Source organism: Amblyomma maculatum, chromosome 1 (genome assembly GCF_055883805.1).
Source record: "Amblyomma maculatum isolate TAMU_Amacu chromosome 1, ASM5588380v1, whole genome shotgun sequence".
Classification (NCBI taxonomy): Eukaryota; Metazoa; Arthropoda; class Arachnida; order Ixodida; family Ixodidae; genus Amblyomma; species Amblyomma maculatum.
This window is the reverse complement of record NC_139344.1, coordinates 145,243,364-145,257,911: the sequence shown is the minus strand read 5'-3', so window position 1 is coordinate 145,257,911 and position 14,548 is coordinate 145,243,364. Positions and strand designations below refer to the sequence as shown.

The 14,548-nt window shown below is 42.7% G+C and overlaps 2 protein-coding genes across 7 annotated transcripts in view; one reads left to right on the top strand and one right to left on the bottom strand.

Annotated features, from left to right (window-relative positions):
- The window catches only part of LOC146204254 (VPS9 domain-containing protein 1-like), a 56,887-nt gene that overhangs the window by 33,558 nt on the left and 8,781 nt on the right, over positions 1–14,548 (bottom strand). The window contains exons 1-4 of one of the 3 annotated variants that reach the window (XM_084589206.1): positions 11,823–12,034; positions 6,491–6,563; positions 5,692–5,781; positions 2,738–3,008 (exon numbers count right to left, since the gene is read on the bottom strand). In XM_084589206.1, coding sequence (XP_084445332.1) covers positions 2,738–3,008; positions 5,692–5,781; positions 6,491–6,563; positions 11,823–11,888 — 500 coding nt within the window. In that variant the 5' untranslated portion in view covers positions 11,889–12,034. Of the gene's footprint in view, positions 1–2,737; positions 3,009–5,691; positions 5,782–6,490; positions 6,564–11,655; positions 12,035–14,548 lie in introns of those variants that run through there. The other 2 variants (XM_084589205.1, XM_084589204.1) reach the window with 2 other exon arrangements.
- The window catches only part of LOC146204253 (uncharacterized), a 61,819-nt gene continuing 59,445 nt past the window's right edge, over positions 12,175–14,548 (top strand). For all 4 annotated transcript variants that reach the window (XR_014703961.1, XR_014703962.1, XM_084589194.1 and 1 more), the window contains exons 1-4: positions 12,175–12,544; positions 13,043–13,088; positions 13,167–13,186; positions 14,408–14,513. Coding sequence is in view for 2 of the 4 variants with exons in the window: in XM_084589194.1 (XP_084445320.1) it covers positions 12,302–12,544; positions 13,043–13,088; positions 13,167–13,186; positions 14,408–14,513 (415 nt within the window). In the remaining 2 variants the exon portion in view is untranslated. The remainder of the gene's footprint in view (positions 12,545–13,042; positions 13,089–13,166; positions 13,187–14,407; positions 14,514–14,548) is intronic.

Below are 14,548 nucleotides of genomic sequence, written 5' to 3'. Positions count from 1 at the left end.
GAGGTGCTCCTGCTTGTGGCATAGTCTGAGCAGGAACCAGATCCAAGTGTGGCGCGTCGCCCCCCCCCCCCCCCCATGCCACTTTGGAGTAGTTTGCTTTCGCTGTGAAAACAAACGGGTTTTTATCTTTTGACTCGTTGAAGTGCTTCTTTGAAGCTGATGTTTTCGGTGTTTTCACTGTTATAATTTCCTTTTCTTTTTTCCATGACTGGCATGACCTAGAGTATGCGGGGTGGTCCCCCTCGCAGTTTGCACAATGCGGCGCAGCAGTACAGTCATCGGATACATGGTCCTTTGCAGCTCATCTAGCACATGTTTTGCGGCCGCGGCAACTCCGTGAGCCATGACAGAAACCATGGCAGTTAAAGCAGTGTCTGGGGTTGGGTATGTAGTGTCGAACATTTACTTTGATGCACCCTACTTCAATTGATTCAGGAAGTTCGGAGGTTGCAAAAGTCAGGACAATGTGCTTGGTAGGTATTTCCTTGTTGTCTGTTCTTGTTTTGATTCGGTGCACATTAGTCACACTTTGTTCTTGTAGTCCCTCCAGCATTTCTTCCTCTGTGAGGTTCAAGAAGTCGCTTTCGGATATCACTCCACGGACAAACTTCAGGGATTTGTGTGCAGATATTGTAATGGGGATTTCCCCAAAGTTCTCAAGCTGTGAAACTTTCAAGCATTGGACATGGTCTCTGACTTCCAGCAGAAGGTCTCCACTGGCTAGTTTAGATACTTTGTATCCTTGTCCTAGGGTTTGGGTAAGAGACTTAGAGACAAGGAATGGGGATATTGTACGGGCTGGTTTTTCACTGTGGATTATGTGGAACTTGATGAACACTTCTGGTTTTTTGCAGAAAAAGTCAGATGCCGCTTTGGTCCACCTTTTTTTAAGGCGATCATTTGATTTTGGGGAGGAATCCATAAAAAGATATGCTGTTTGGCCATGGTGTTAGCCACCCACCATGAAGCCCAACAAGGGGACGGGACAGGAAACTCCGAACAAGTCCTGCCTCCGCCAGCTGTACACCATAAATATAACCTAATATAATATTAGGTAGTTACTCCACACACAGGGTAGTTACTCCACACACGGTTAACCCTTGCCGCCAGGAAGTAAGGAAAAACAAGAAGAGAGTAGAGGACAGGAGAGTTGTAGGATGGAAGATAGGAAAGTGAAAGGTGGAGGGGAGGATAGGAAAAGGCTACTGCCGATTTCCCTCGGGTGGGTCAGCCCGGAGGTGCCGTCTGTGAGAAGTGTGGGCCAAAGTGGTGTATTGCGTCCACCGAGGGGCCTTAAAGGCCACTGTCCAGGGAAGGCCCTTTAGGGCAAAGGAGCCCAGTGTTTCGATCAGGTACCGGAGATAGTCTGTGCAAAATGCTACAGTGACACGCGCGCCGCAAAGCATCGAAAATACAATTCAAAGCTATCTCATGCTCTCCTCCGGGAAGCCAGATTCCCCGTTTCCTGCGCTGGCTCGACGGGCCACGATAATGACGTACGTACCGGGAACGACGTCAATTGGTCCGTCTCGCTGACTGACAGGAGAAGGATGGGTGTCTAGCGCTCGCAGCGCGCTTTTCTCTCGCCACGGCCAGGCTGAATCCAGCGGCGCGCACTCCCTCGACCGTTTTTTTTTTTTTTTTTTTCGCGCTCACGGAGAGCCACGCCCCACCTCCCGCCAAACGCGGAGGAGGAAGGGGAATTTGTATTGCGGAGGCTAGACGACCTCGGGCAGGAGAGTGAAAAACCTTTGCGAGGGAATGGAAGGAGAGAGGCATGACAGAATCGGGTGATTGCGGTGGCTGTAACTGCGTTATTAGTTACTCTTTTCAAAAACATTTTGCGGCCTTGCGTTCTAGGGGCGAAGTCTCACAGTCACCGGGGAAGAAAATATTTTCGACCGGAGGGTGGACAGTGGGCCTTTAAAGGTCCAAACACTCGGCATTGGCTCAACCACCAGGATCCCCTTTTCCCCAGACACGACGATGCCACGCACGGCTAAGCGTGGGTGCTGGGGTCCGTGGTGTCGCACAGTACACACAAACACCTGCTTTAACAGGCGCCCCCTGCAGGGGTTCTATTGTATGATTATAATGACTATAACAAATATAATTCTTCATAAAGTGTAGCACCAGTAAACATGAAATTAAGAAGTTAGAAGAACAAGAATTTACATCTGAAAAAGGCTGACAGCACCCTTACACAGAGTGTACACCAGCACAAGAATAGACCAGCAGAGAAGCCATTACAGGGCACTTCTGAGGTTTGCTTGGGCATCTTCAGTGGTTAATTGCATGTTTTGAAATCTCCAATCCTTCTCCCATAAAACCTTCCACAGATTTTCAAAATAATTTCAAAATAATTAGTCTTGTTTTAAAACAAGACAAGACTTGTAAATAATAACTGCTATAACTACGAGTCTAAAATGACCAAAAACAAGCTCAAGACTTTCTCATTCAACAAGTTCGGGGTGAATATCAATGGCAAGGTAGCTTATGACGTCACAAACACAATGTTGTCAATAAAAATCACCTCAAATGAGGCCACAAGACTAGAAATATTGCAATTAATTTACTCTGAATAAAAAAGCTTCCTGGCAGTAGCATTTGGCACAAATGATCAGAAGGTTGAGAAGATACTACAGCATCTACCCAAGAAAACTACCCAAAGTTGCCGGTTAAAGCATCACCCACTAGAGCGATGCCACACTAAAAACAGTGGTGCGTAAAAATACACCTTTTCGCCTTGGTTTCTGCGAAAGTACTGGATGCTGCCACAGCAAACATCGGGTTGGACAGCAGCGCAGCATCAGAAGCTGCATCTGAGTCTGGCTGCTGGGGCAATTGGCGGGACAGAATCCGAGGAGCCACGAAAGCCACTGGTGGCAGGACTGCACCACCAAGTACCTCAGGCGTACACGGAGCTTCCAATTCAACAATGGCAGGAGGACACGAATATGTTTCATTGCACTTTTCTTGCTCAGCATAGAACTGATTCAATGAAGCACCTGAAAAAAAAAAGAAAGACTGTGTCATGCAAACAGCACTGCCTTCAGATAAGGTACATCTTTGAAAACTTGAAACAAAGAATTAAGTTAACTAATCTCTTAAAGGGACTCCCCAAAGTTTTCCGCAACTATATGGTATGTTACGAAAGGCTTCTCCCCCACTGCCAAGATCAGTGCCAAACTAATAACACAAATGGACATGCATCACAGTAATGAAAGTTATCTTGCTAATGAGATTCAAAACAGAAGATGAAACAGTCACATTTCACTAGCCCAATGGCAAAAAAGGCTACTACTATGCTGCCTTACAGATGATGATGATGGAATCTTGCATGTCAAGGTTGCTTTGCCACAGTCACCATACAGGCCATGCCATACCAGTTGCTCTTTGCAGCTCTGCTGTCATTTTGGAACTATGATGCATTTGCCCCACTGCATGGTCAGGTATGAACCCAGTGGTGCTCTCTAATCCTTGTCTATAGCCCAGTGGATACAAGTAGAGTAGGAAGGCTTTTTCTCCTCACCCATACCTCTATCTTTTTTTGCTGCTATAGCCTACACAGATCTGTCCTCATTTATACTGTACAGCACACGAAATGGTAGACCTAGACAAGGCAACCCCATCCATAGGCAAAAACTTTTCTAAAAACCATAAAATATTTTATGCGCAGCCGATACAAAAAAAAAAAAAAGCCAAAAGTTATTTTAACGGCCAGCAATTGTTTAATAATACTGCTTGATATTTTTTTTTTCCAAGCTGCACATAATGGAAACAACCCAAAATAATATTACATGCTGCATATATACTGCCAAAGCCAAAGCAAGAATGCATGATGGTGCCAACGGACAGAAAGTCTACTCATGAAAAAACTGTCCAGTGCAAAAATTGCATTGAAAACGTATCATGTATAGCTAGAATAGAATACGTATTAATTTGCAGGCCATGCTGTATAACATACACTTATTCCCTTGGCCACATTTTAATAGTGAATAAAGCAGCCATTGTTGTGACAACACTTAAAAAAGCTCTGTGCACTACAAATTATCGTTAAAATGCAAAATTTTATGGACCTAACAAATATTTAAACATGAGGAAATTTTGACACCTTCAAAGCATTTAAACCTCAGAATCTGCCCATATCCTACTAATGTTGTGGACAAATGCAATATGGAGAAGATAATACCATAACGCAAGGCAAAATGTCAGTTCATGAGCACAATGTTTTAGGCTGGTTAGACTGCTCCCCTTACTGAGATCTAAATATGCCATTAATTCCTCTTCACAAAATAAAACCTTACATTTTAATTATCCCATTCAGAACCTTCCCTTCAATGCTATTTCTCAATAAATATGCAAAATAACCAAGTCAGACAGGAAAGACAACTGCAATAACAAAATATGCAGTAAGCAAAAATAAAGCACATTTTTACTCAGTTCTGCAAAAACAGCTATGGACAGGGAGACAGTGGATAGCTGAGCAGACTACAATGGACCCCCCCCCCCCCCCCCCCCCCAAAACACAATATATTATCAGAATTCAAGTGAGGATTAACAAACAATCTGTAATGATATTTCCTGAACTTATAAATTTGGTTTTGGTTTGGATTGGATTGCTTTGGATTGCTGTGACCACTGTCGCCACATTGAAGTCCGCCTGCGATGAGTACATCCGGCCCAAGGTGATCTTCAGCGTTTTTTCACTGACCGATTTTCAGTTATTTAGGCATCAAATTAAAAATAAACGCCCATAATGGTATAGCATAGGTATACAGGTTCGTAAGCAAGCTGCATGACCTTTTTCAGAAAGTTATAGCTGACCATTGATGGTGCTAAATACTGCAGTACATAGGCAACTCCAAAACATATCTATAGCATGGCTCTATAGCAAAAGCTAGACTGTCATAGGAACAGCCATAGCTTTTTCGGCCAAATATCTATAGCCGATCATACAAAGAATTTTCTATATAGCTGACCATAAAAGTTTATACCTGACCCTAGAAAATGCTAAATACTGCAATACATAGGCAACCATAAGTCTATAGAATAGGTTAAAGGCTTCTATAGAACTGACTATAGAAAAACCTAACGACTGCTATAGATATTTAGGCCAAATTTCTATAGTCGACCATACAAAAGATTTTCTATAGCTCACCATAGAAAACTGACGTACCGCCGCAGAACTTTACGGAGCTGGTGAGAGTGCAGCCGAATCGAATGGGCCTGAAACTCGTGGTCCTACATGGGCTGAAATCCGGCACTAACAGCAGGGCAAGCGTGACAAAACGTCGTATGATGTCACTGACGGACTCGAATATATGTGCGCGCACTCGCGTTTGCTAAAAGTCGGCTATGGCGATGCAAGCCAGGGCAGGTTCGTACAAAGGCAATAACCACTTTGGTTTGGTTTGTGGGGTTTAACGTCCCAAAGCGACTCAGGCTATGAGAGACGCCGTAGTAGAGGACTCCGGAAATTTCGACCATCTGGGGTTCTTTAACGTGCACTGACATCGCACAGCACACGGGCACCTTGCTTTTTGCCTCAATCGAAAAGCGGCCGCCGAGGCCGGGATTCGATCCCGCATCCTTGGGAACATTAGTCAAGCGCCATAACCACTGCGCCATCCTGGCGAGGTAGCACTTATAAATTTTATTTAGCAATTCACGTAAATGAATGAGACATACCTAATATTTTTTCCACTCTGTCTAGGCACTGTCTTGCCACTGAAATAACTTTTTTGGCATTGTTTACAGGCAATGGAGTCTCTGGCATACCTGTAATTTAAGACAAATACAGAAAATCAATATGCAGCAAAGTGAAGCAAGTGGCAAAGTCGAATTTGAAACATGAGAAAAAAAAAAAAAAAAAGTCTGTCCAGCCTAACTTCTTTTGTTGTTGTTGTTGTGCAGCCTCATCTGATCTATCCACACATCGTTTACCCACAGTAGTATAACAAATGAGGTGATTGGAAAACCAAATCTTCCAAAGAAAAGATGCAAAATATAGAAAACAGGTTAAAGTATTGGTAAATTTCCTGCCCAACTTCAGCCAAAAGTATGACCATTCTGATGAAGGTGAAAGAGACTTCATTACTTTCTGCATCAGTAAAGCCATATGCTATTGCTAGATAAGGAATGTATGCTCCTCACAGCAGAAGGCTGATCTTGATGTGTTAATAATGGTAATTTTGTAATAGTATAATGTTGCAGAGCACGGTCTGTAAAATTTCAGGAGGGACTATATTCTGCAGTGAAGCGAGCTGTTGCGTGTCGGCTGTGTAGTTTTGGCTACATATCCACAGAAAGTTGTTGCCAAATATAACCCAGCCTGCTGGACATAGGTTAACCGCACATCCCGTACTTAGTACTAAATGGGTATCAATACTTTCCCTCTCCGCAAATAAGTCTTTGACAGCAGTGGTCATATGCCCTATGTATCCTACAAAAACTAGTGCACTCTTAACAAGATTATTACCACACTCACCATGGGAGTCATAGTCTTTCAGTAGACTGGCAGAAATAGCATCCAGACTTTTGAGGTAATTCACATAGGCTTTCTGAAAAGCAGAAAAGTGTTCCTGCATCTTCTCGTTTTTCTCTCTCATACACGCATGCACATAGGGAAATGAGGAGCTTATTATAAGACACATACGAAGGACGCCAATGGACAATCTCCCTTCAGGTGTATAGATACATATATACACATGGTGTAGCAGCTAACTGTAACAAAGGTTTTAAAAAATGTGGTCAGCTTTATCCCAGTGAAACCAACTAGCTATTCAGAGTTGCCTATTCTAATGTGCAGTATTTTTTCGCTCACTAAAGTTAATTACTTTTCATTTACTGGCTCGAGAAAAAAGAGTGTCAATGCAAAAGTTGTAGACTGTCTCAAAAAACCGCTAGCTGCGTTGTTTCAATCACGCTATGATTTACGTAGCTTTATTTATTGGCCTTCAAAGAAAGCTGTCACGTGACGCGCTGCTATATTAGATTACTCGCCCAGTGTGCACACAAGCTTCATCAAAGACAGCACGGCAAAGAAAAGCATACTTTTTCATCTCGATAGTGCCTCAGGACATAAAAATAGCCCTGGCGTCACAAGGAAGCTTTTTTCAGGGGTGGAAGCAGGCTCGAGCATTTTGGAGCAGCTTTGGAGCAACGAAACAAGTTTTGAAGCATTCGAATTAGGTTTTGGAGCACATTTCTAAGGTCAAATGCCTCTGATAATTGCCGCTTCCTTTTTCTGAAATACAAAATCTCCAATCTGATTTCTTTTTATGCAAGTTCAATGCCTTTTCAACTTCGCACTCATCCTTGACAAGACAAACGGCCAAAGCATGCAAAAATAGCTATATCTTGTAACACAGACTGACCTTAGCAACAACTTGGAACAGACTAGCAGCAAACAGAACGCTTGCTGGTGCACTTCATAACTGAACATCTAACCTGACCTGATGCGTTTTCCTATTTTGACTTGATAGGTTCAAATGTCGAGTCTACCACTTCGATGCCCTCTAGCAGTGATACTAATTTGAAGTTGAGATTAATGGGTACATTTCCACTTCCTATCTTGTGCATATCTATTTATTTATTTAGAATACACTTCAAAGCCCCCTGATATGGGGTATTACATGATCCTATGCCTGGGCTGATCAATTCCTGAGCCCTGCTTATTTTGTCTGCTAAAAAGGTGCCTTCAGACCACAATAACGCACCTTGACAAGCTTGGCACCAGTGCCGCTCCCGTGCTTTTTGCCTACTGTGGGATCGTAGATGACTGGTGTGCCACCTCGATTGCCTTGTTTGTAAACATGGAGGAGGTCAACAGAGGTGGAAGCTGCTTCAAGTATTTCGAAGAAGCTTTGGGATACAGACAGATGACATTGAAGGGTATACCATCGTTCAGCTTTACTTCACTGCCTCCTGCCAATATTTCATCATTCTTTGCTTGAGCAATACTCAGGCTCATTTTTAATATCTTTGCGGTTGGCCATATGCCTTTCCAACACTCTTGAGAACCTTCCTAGTGATTGAGAGCTTTGGCGTACCAACCCATAATGCTTCAAGTATGATTTTGCCTGAAGTAGGCCTGACGTGTTTGTCATGAACAAAGGGGCTCGATGTTGAAGTACTGGCTTGTTTTCATAGGAAAAGCATTACAAAGACTTGTGCATTTTTTGCAGCCAGACAAGTTTCCTAACGGTTCGCGGTTATTTACACTATCTGCTTCGTTTGGTGCTCTCGCTACTCTCTCCACTGGTGATTCAAAAGGCTGGGAGGAGGCGCTACGTCACATGCACAGTGCATTTTTTCGCAATTGACTATCTCCAATTACTTGTGGCTCACACTAAATTTACTTACAAAAAAAAAAAATATTTATTATGCTCCATGCTTCCTTCCCTTACAAAAAATTTCATTTGTATTAAGTGCAGTACAAGGTGCATTATATCTTTGCCCCTGGTGCTGCGACATTGTTCCCGTGTTCTGCTAAATTTGATGGTAGAACATGAAGCCAGTCAGTTTAGAGCAGTTTTAGTCCAATATTGCATTTTGGAACAGGATGGAGCAGGAAAAGCAGTTTGGAGCAGAATGGAGTAATTGGAGCAGCACTTCCATTTGTGTTTTTTTACGCGAGAGATTATTTCTGGCCAGAAAACAAACTATTAAATGCTACCTGGATGAAAACGACATAGCTAGCCATTTTCTAAGATCTACAACTTTTACACTGACATAACCTCACACTAATAATTTAAAAAAAAAAACTAATTAGTATGTACTAATTATCTTTTGCAAACGAAAAAATACTAAAGGCTAGGCCAGGTGACTCTGAAATGCTCTCAATTGGTTTCCCTGGGCATTTTTCAAATTCTTATCAGAGTTGCTTAAATTTTGGTGCTTTTGAATTTTGGGAGACTTTTAAGCTAAAAATTTTGCCTGAAATAAAAAACATATGAAAAATATCCAGAAAGAAAAAGATTCAGTATTAAGACTTCAATGTATCGTGCCAGATTGTCAAGCTGAAAATTGACTTTTTTGCAGGGTTCAGCTCGTGCAGCGAAATTTGCTACTGTTTACTTAAAAAGCAGCACCAACAAAAAACATTTTCATAACATTTCTATAGAAAAAGTTGCATAGATTTATTGAGTAAACACTGATGCGTTACACAATTTTAGCGTCCCTGCAGCAGGGCTCCAACTTGAAACTTCACAAAACGGCAAAAGCAACGTTTTCCACCTCTTGTGAAAGATCCCCAGGTGGTCAAAATTACTCCATGCCATCAATATGGCAGCTCTTTCTCTCTTTCCACTTTCACTCCCACCTGCCTCCCTACGCGGGATCGAATCCCGGCCTCAGCGGCTGCTTTTCGATGGAGGCGAAAAGCAAGGCGCCCGTGTGCTGTGCGATGTCAGTGCACGTTAAAGAACCCCAGGTGGTCGAAATTTCGGGAGTCCTCCACTACGGCGTCTCTCATAGCCTGAGTCGCTTTGGGACGTTAAACCCAACAAACCAAACCAAACCTTACGGCATGGCTCAGGTGTCCATAGAAAAAGTGTGACAGATACTGTGCCTTTCCTTTCCTGTAAACCAATTATTATTATTATTATTATTATTATTATCATCATATCTTGTCAAATAATTTTTTTCTCAGAAAACTACAATGTATCTTGCAAAATAAAGGGTCATTCTTTTGTGTTGATACTGTGTGTGTACACACACACACACAAGTGGGAAATGGGGGATCATCATGATACGCACATGGAGCCATTGTGTACTTGGGCTAGCATATGTAACAAGCACAACTGCTACCATTCTACACAGCTCAACAAAAGTACATTGCATATGAAATGCACACAACAAATTTCAGTTCTGCATACACAGCTTTTTCCTTTAAGGTCTGGAAAGTTTTGGCTTTCAAATTAAAGAAACGTTTACAAAAAAAACCATAATGACAACCAGTAAAGCTGAATTCAGTAAATTTTATTTGCTTTCTGCATTACTTTAAAAAGGTTTTCAGTCCTGGTAGCTTTCAAAAGGGGTATCACATATCTTGACTTCTACCTGCTCTTGCCTAACATGCATGCAGACACCCCGCCCCGTAGAGAATGAGCAAATTAAATCCTGACCGAGTATAATGAAGTAGTCTCCTTCAGACAATTAGAGTATGATTAGTCCTAAAATTATGTCATTAGACTAGAAGGTAAGGTAAAAAGCACGGACAGATTTAGTGACTTAGAGAACCCCACTTTGAGAATCTCCGATTTAGACAAAAATGTTCCCTGTGCCACTCATTTGAAAGAAATGTGGCGGTCTTATGTGACCCAAATACTTTGCCGGATCATACACTCGAGTAGGAATGTTTTGCAACACAGAAATATGCTGCAGACACCCAGAGATATCCCTGTAGGCTAATACCACAATGATCTAAATGATAAACCACACAGCAGCTGTTGCAAATGAAGGTGGTTAAAGTTCAATTTCAAACCACCAAAGTTCTCATTGTGCACCAATGGTCATTCTGCCAAATACCTCTAAAAATAAAGCCCGTGATTGAGACTACAAACTCCACACAGCAGCTGTTGCAAATGAAGGTGGTTAAAGTTCAATTTCAAACCACCAAAGTTCTTATTGTGCACCAATGGTCATTCTGCCAAATACCTCTAAAAATAAAGCCCGTGATTGAGACTACAAACTCTTGCTGGGCAGCCACAGTGGTGGGGTGCAAACCAAAGCACGAAAAAACCTATGAATGAGAATTTCACTCGTATCTGCCCCCCCCCCCCCCAAGCAAGTAAAAATAAAATCAAAAAGTAAAATACAAGCGAAATAGTTCCAATTGATTCCAAATGTTTTTGAAATTTCTAGCTATTATTATGGGAGTAACTGTCACATGCATGAAATTTGTATGCAGATTAGCAGGCCAAAGCTGAGGTGGTATGAAAGCAATGAGCTATGCTACCACAAGTCAGCTCAGCTTATCTACATGTGCATTTGGCAGGCCTGCTGTAAGCTCATATATGCCTGTAGCCTTTTTTTTTTTTTAAGTACAAAATATTACAAATAAAACTGAGGCATCGAGCTGCATCTTGACTGAAAGTTCTATATTATTGAGCAGCTCACTATTTTTTCTACTGCCCAAACTGTATGCTTATCCTTCTGCCACAAAATCAGTTGATCCTTTTGAGAACTCCCCCACCCCGAATAGATTTTCCGACATCAAGACGACTATCCCTCTTAACATTGCACTATGAGCGTATTGATATGTCTGTGTACTAGCGAAAACCGTTTCTTTTTCATGAAATACGAGCAACTGTGGTTTTTACTAACTAATCACGCCAGCTTCAGCACCATAAATCTTGAATACTGGATATGCAAACGATTCCACTGGCAAGCAATGAGGAGCGCACCTTACACGGAAATATCCTATCACCACACTCGTAGTGGATCTCGAGAACAAGGGTTATACAGACGATGCACACAGGGACAGCTGTTCACGCAGGCTTCACAGAAAGTGAAGATAGTTCGTCCATTATACGAATGCTTAACACAGCTATTCAACCTTTACATTTTCGCCTAGTACACGGACATATACGTCAGAACTTACGAATACATGTATCGAAGCCCACGAAGCGTACACGTTCAGCCGCTTACCTCATACTCATTTCGATCATCTTGGCCAAGTGCCTGCGATACAAGTTGTAAGACTAAGCCAAATCGATCACACATTACAGGTAAAGTGGCCGCCTGCTAGCCTGTGCGTTATGCGCAAACGAAAACGCGAGGGCAAAAAAATAACAGAGCAGCCGTGAATAGAGGACCTGCGGACGCAGTGACGCGACGCACGAGTCCAAAGGCCAGCAGCCGAGGCAGCCAGGTGTTGCCATATAACAAGCAACGACGCGGCGCCCGGTCGTCTGCCGTACACGAGGGCACCGCCCACGCGGCACGACAAGCTTCGAAAAAAATGAGCAAAACGCTAAAACCACTAAACCTGCCGCGCGACGTCACAGGCGGAGAAACAGAAACCACGGCAACAGCAAATACACTCCTTGTTTTTTTTTTTTGTTTTTTTTTTTTTTTTTTTCGCCAGACGTCGCTAGCAGATGGCCGCTGTCGACCTTGAAATGCTGCTAAAAAGAGGAAGCGCATATGAATTACAGTAACCGCGAGTGCATCTGTTTGACGAGGTTGAAGCACATCGAAGAGCGAACAACCAGCACATGAACACAGTCCACGACCATAGACTGTCATCAATCGGAGAGAGATAGGATTATAGTGAACTAGAATATATTTTAGGATGCTGGATAGCAGCGCTCGTGGCGACGGTCGCCGCAACGAATCGTGGCAACATAAATGGGCTCTGGACCAAGCCTCAGTGGGACCAAGGCAGCAACGGCGAAAAATGGCGGATAAATCTGAAGCAGTGCTGGATGGCAAAACACTACACTCACTTCGCGTCGTCGACCTCAGATCTGCGCTCGAGAAACGAGGGCTACCGAAAAGCGGAAGCAAGAAGGAACTCGTTGAGCGGCTGAAGCTTGTAAGTCGACTGGCCTCAGTCAGTAAAGGTGGCTTTAGAGCGCGCGAAAACTTGTGGACGCGGAGATCCGACGAAAGCAACTTCGTTGCTACGTGCGGAGAACCCAACCCACCTCCGCTACACGAGTTGTTGCAGCCCCTTTGCTGGCATTCAACAGCGTGTGTGCCAATCTATTTGCCTCCAATTAAAAAAAAAAAAAAAAGCACGTGCAATCGAGCCTTTGTAAACAAACACACCAGCGCCTCTGAGAAGCATCACTCAGTTTAGTTTAGGCAGCAACAGTATCCTGTCTGCTTTACCACGCGCTAGATCGAAGCCCGCGGGCTGAGTGAAGAAAAAAAATAAGAACTATAATACGCGGCTGTGAGTTGCTAAAGCGTAGTTTTTCTGCGCTGTAACAGCGGGACACTTCGAAAGTGCAGGTGCAAAATTTTTGTCAGCAGCGTATACTAAACAAGTGTAGCCTTCAACTTCGCCTTCGTTTTCTTTTTTTTGCAGCAACTTAAGATTGAAAAACTGCATGATGAGTCTGTAAAGGCTGAAGGTGAGTTGCATGTGCTCCATATCTTAGAAAATTTCGCTCATGTAATACATGCTTTAATAACAATTGGTTCCCTTACAGATCGTGTGCCCAACCTTGACGTAAGTGCGCATCTTCACGTATTAAAACACAGCAGATTGATTTTGCCTAAATGAAATTAAGTACCACACATTAAATCATATAAAAGTCATGTGGTGTAGACAAAGCAGCAGACGAGCAATTACTCCCAATTTGAAGTCAGACTAACAACTGTAATGTATGCAGATTTCACAAAAACTAGAGCTAAAAAAAAAAAAAAAATGAAATGCTCATTGCAACTTTACACACGTTTCTTTGCCCTTGGCAGCTTTTTTTTTTTTTCAAGGCATTGATTGGAGTAATGTTTTAGCCAGCTAGCATGGTAGTGTAAAGGAGGTAAACAGCAATAAAAGCATGAAAGTTAAGAAAAGCTGGTGTTGTGATGATGCCATGCATATGGCTGGCTCAATTGTGGCACATAAATTGATGGTGCCATGCTAAATGTCACAAATTAAGTTGCCATTTCAGTCATCTACATGAGTTTTGGCAGAAAAGAATAAATATTGCATGAATACATGAGATATTTGCAAGGGAACCAACGTTTTAGGCTGCACTAAGGAAACGGAACACCAAAGAGGCAAGCTGACATAAGACATAACCTGAAGTATGGAATTCTGTAGCATCTCCAGCAAAGTAGGCAGTGAAGTGTCCTGTCTATTGTCTACTGTCCCGTGTGTCATCTCTGTTTCTTCGTTTAGTCCTTTCTTTAATTGCATATTTACCTCCACAAAGGAGACTTATTTAAATTTGGGATGCTCTGAGAAATGGCCCAGAAAAGGTAAATAATGGTACTAAATGACCAGTCAACAATGCATATCACTCATTTAGCACTGTAGCCTTTCGAAGAATGTGCTTGGCAGCAAAAGAAATTGCAAGGGTACCAGACAAGCCGGGTGAACAGTGTGTGTCCATATGGCAAAAACTGTGAAGTGAGCATTTTATCTTTGCTTGATGACATAAAAGCCTGCCAAAAATAACCTTTAGCCAAGTAGTAATCATGCATGCCATCCCATTTTAATCGTACAGACCTCATCAGGCTTTGTATGCTACGGGTCAAAGAGAACAACATCTATTGCGGCTGGGTGCCTCAGACAATGCTTGCATTCAAGTGCAATGCAATTGAACACACACACAAGTCCTGTGTTGTATGGGAACCCTGACTGTAAACCCACCCACTAAGCACTTAAGCAGTCAAGGAGACGCCTGGCAAAGTCTCTATGTGCCCACTCTACCACTTATTGCAGCTTCAAGATGAGCTGGCTGGACAGAACGACTTTGTCAAGCAGTACTTGGCAGCCCAACAGCAAACATATGCCATGCAACTTAAGGAGCGCAGACTGGCTGAGACACGTAAGTAGATAGCCTAGTCTGAATGAATGCATCGA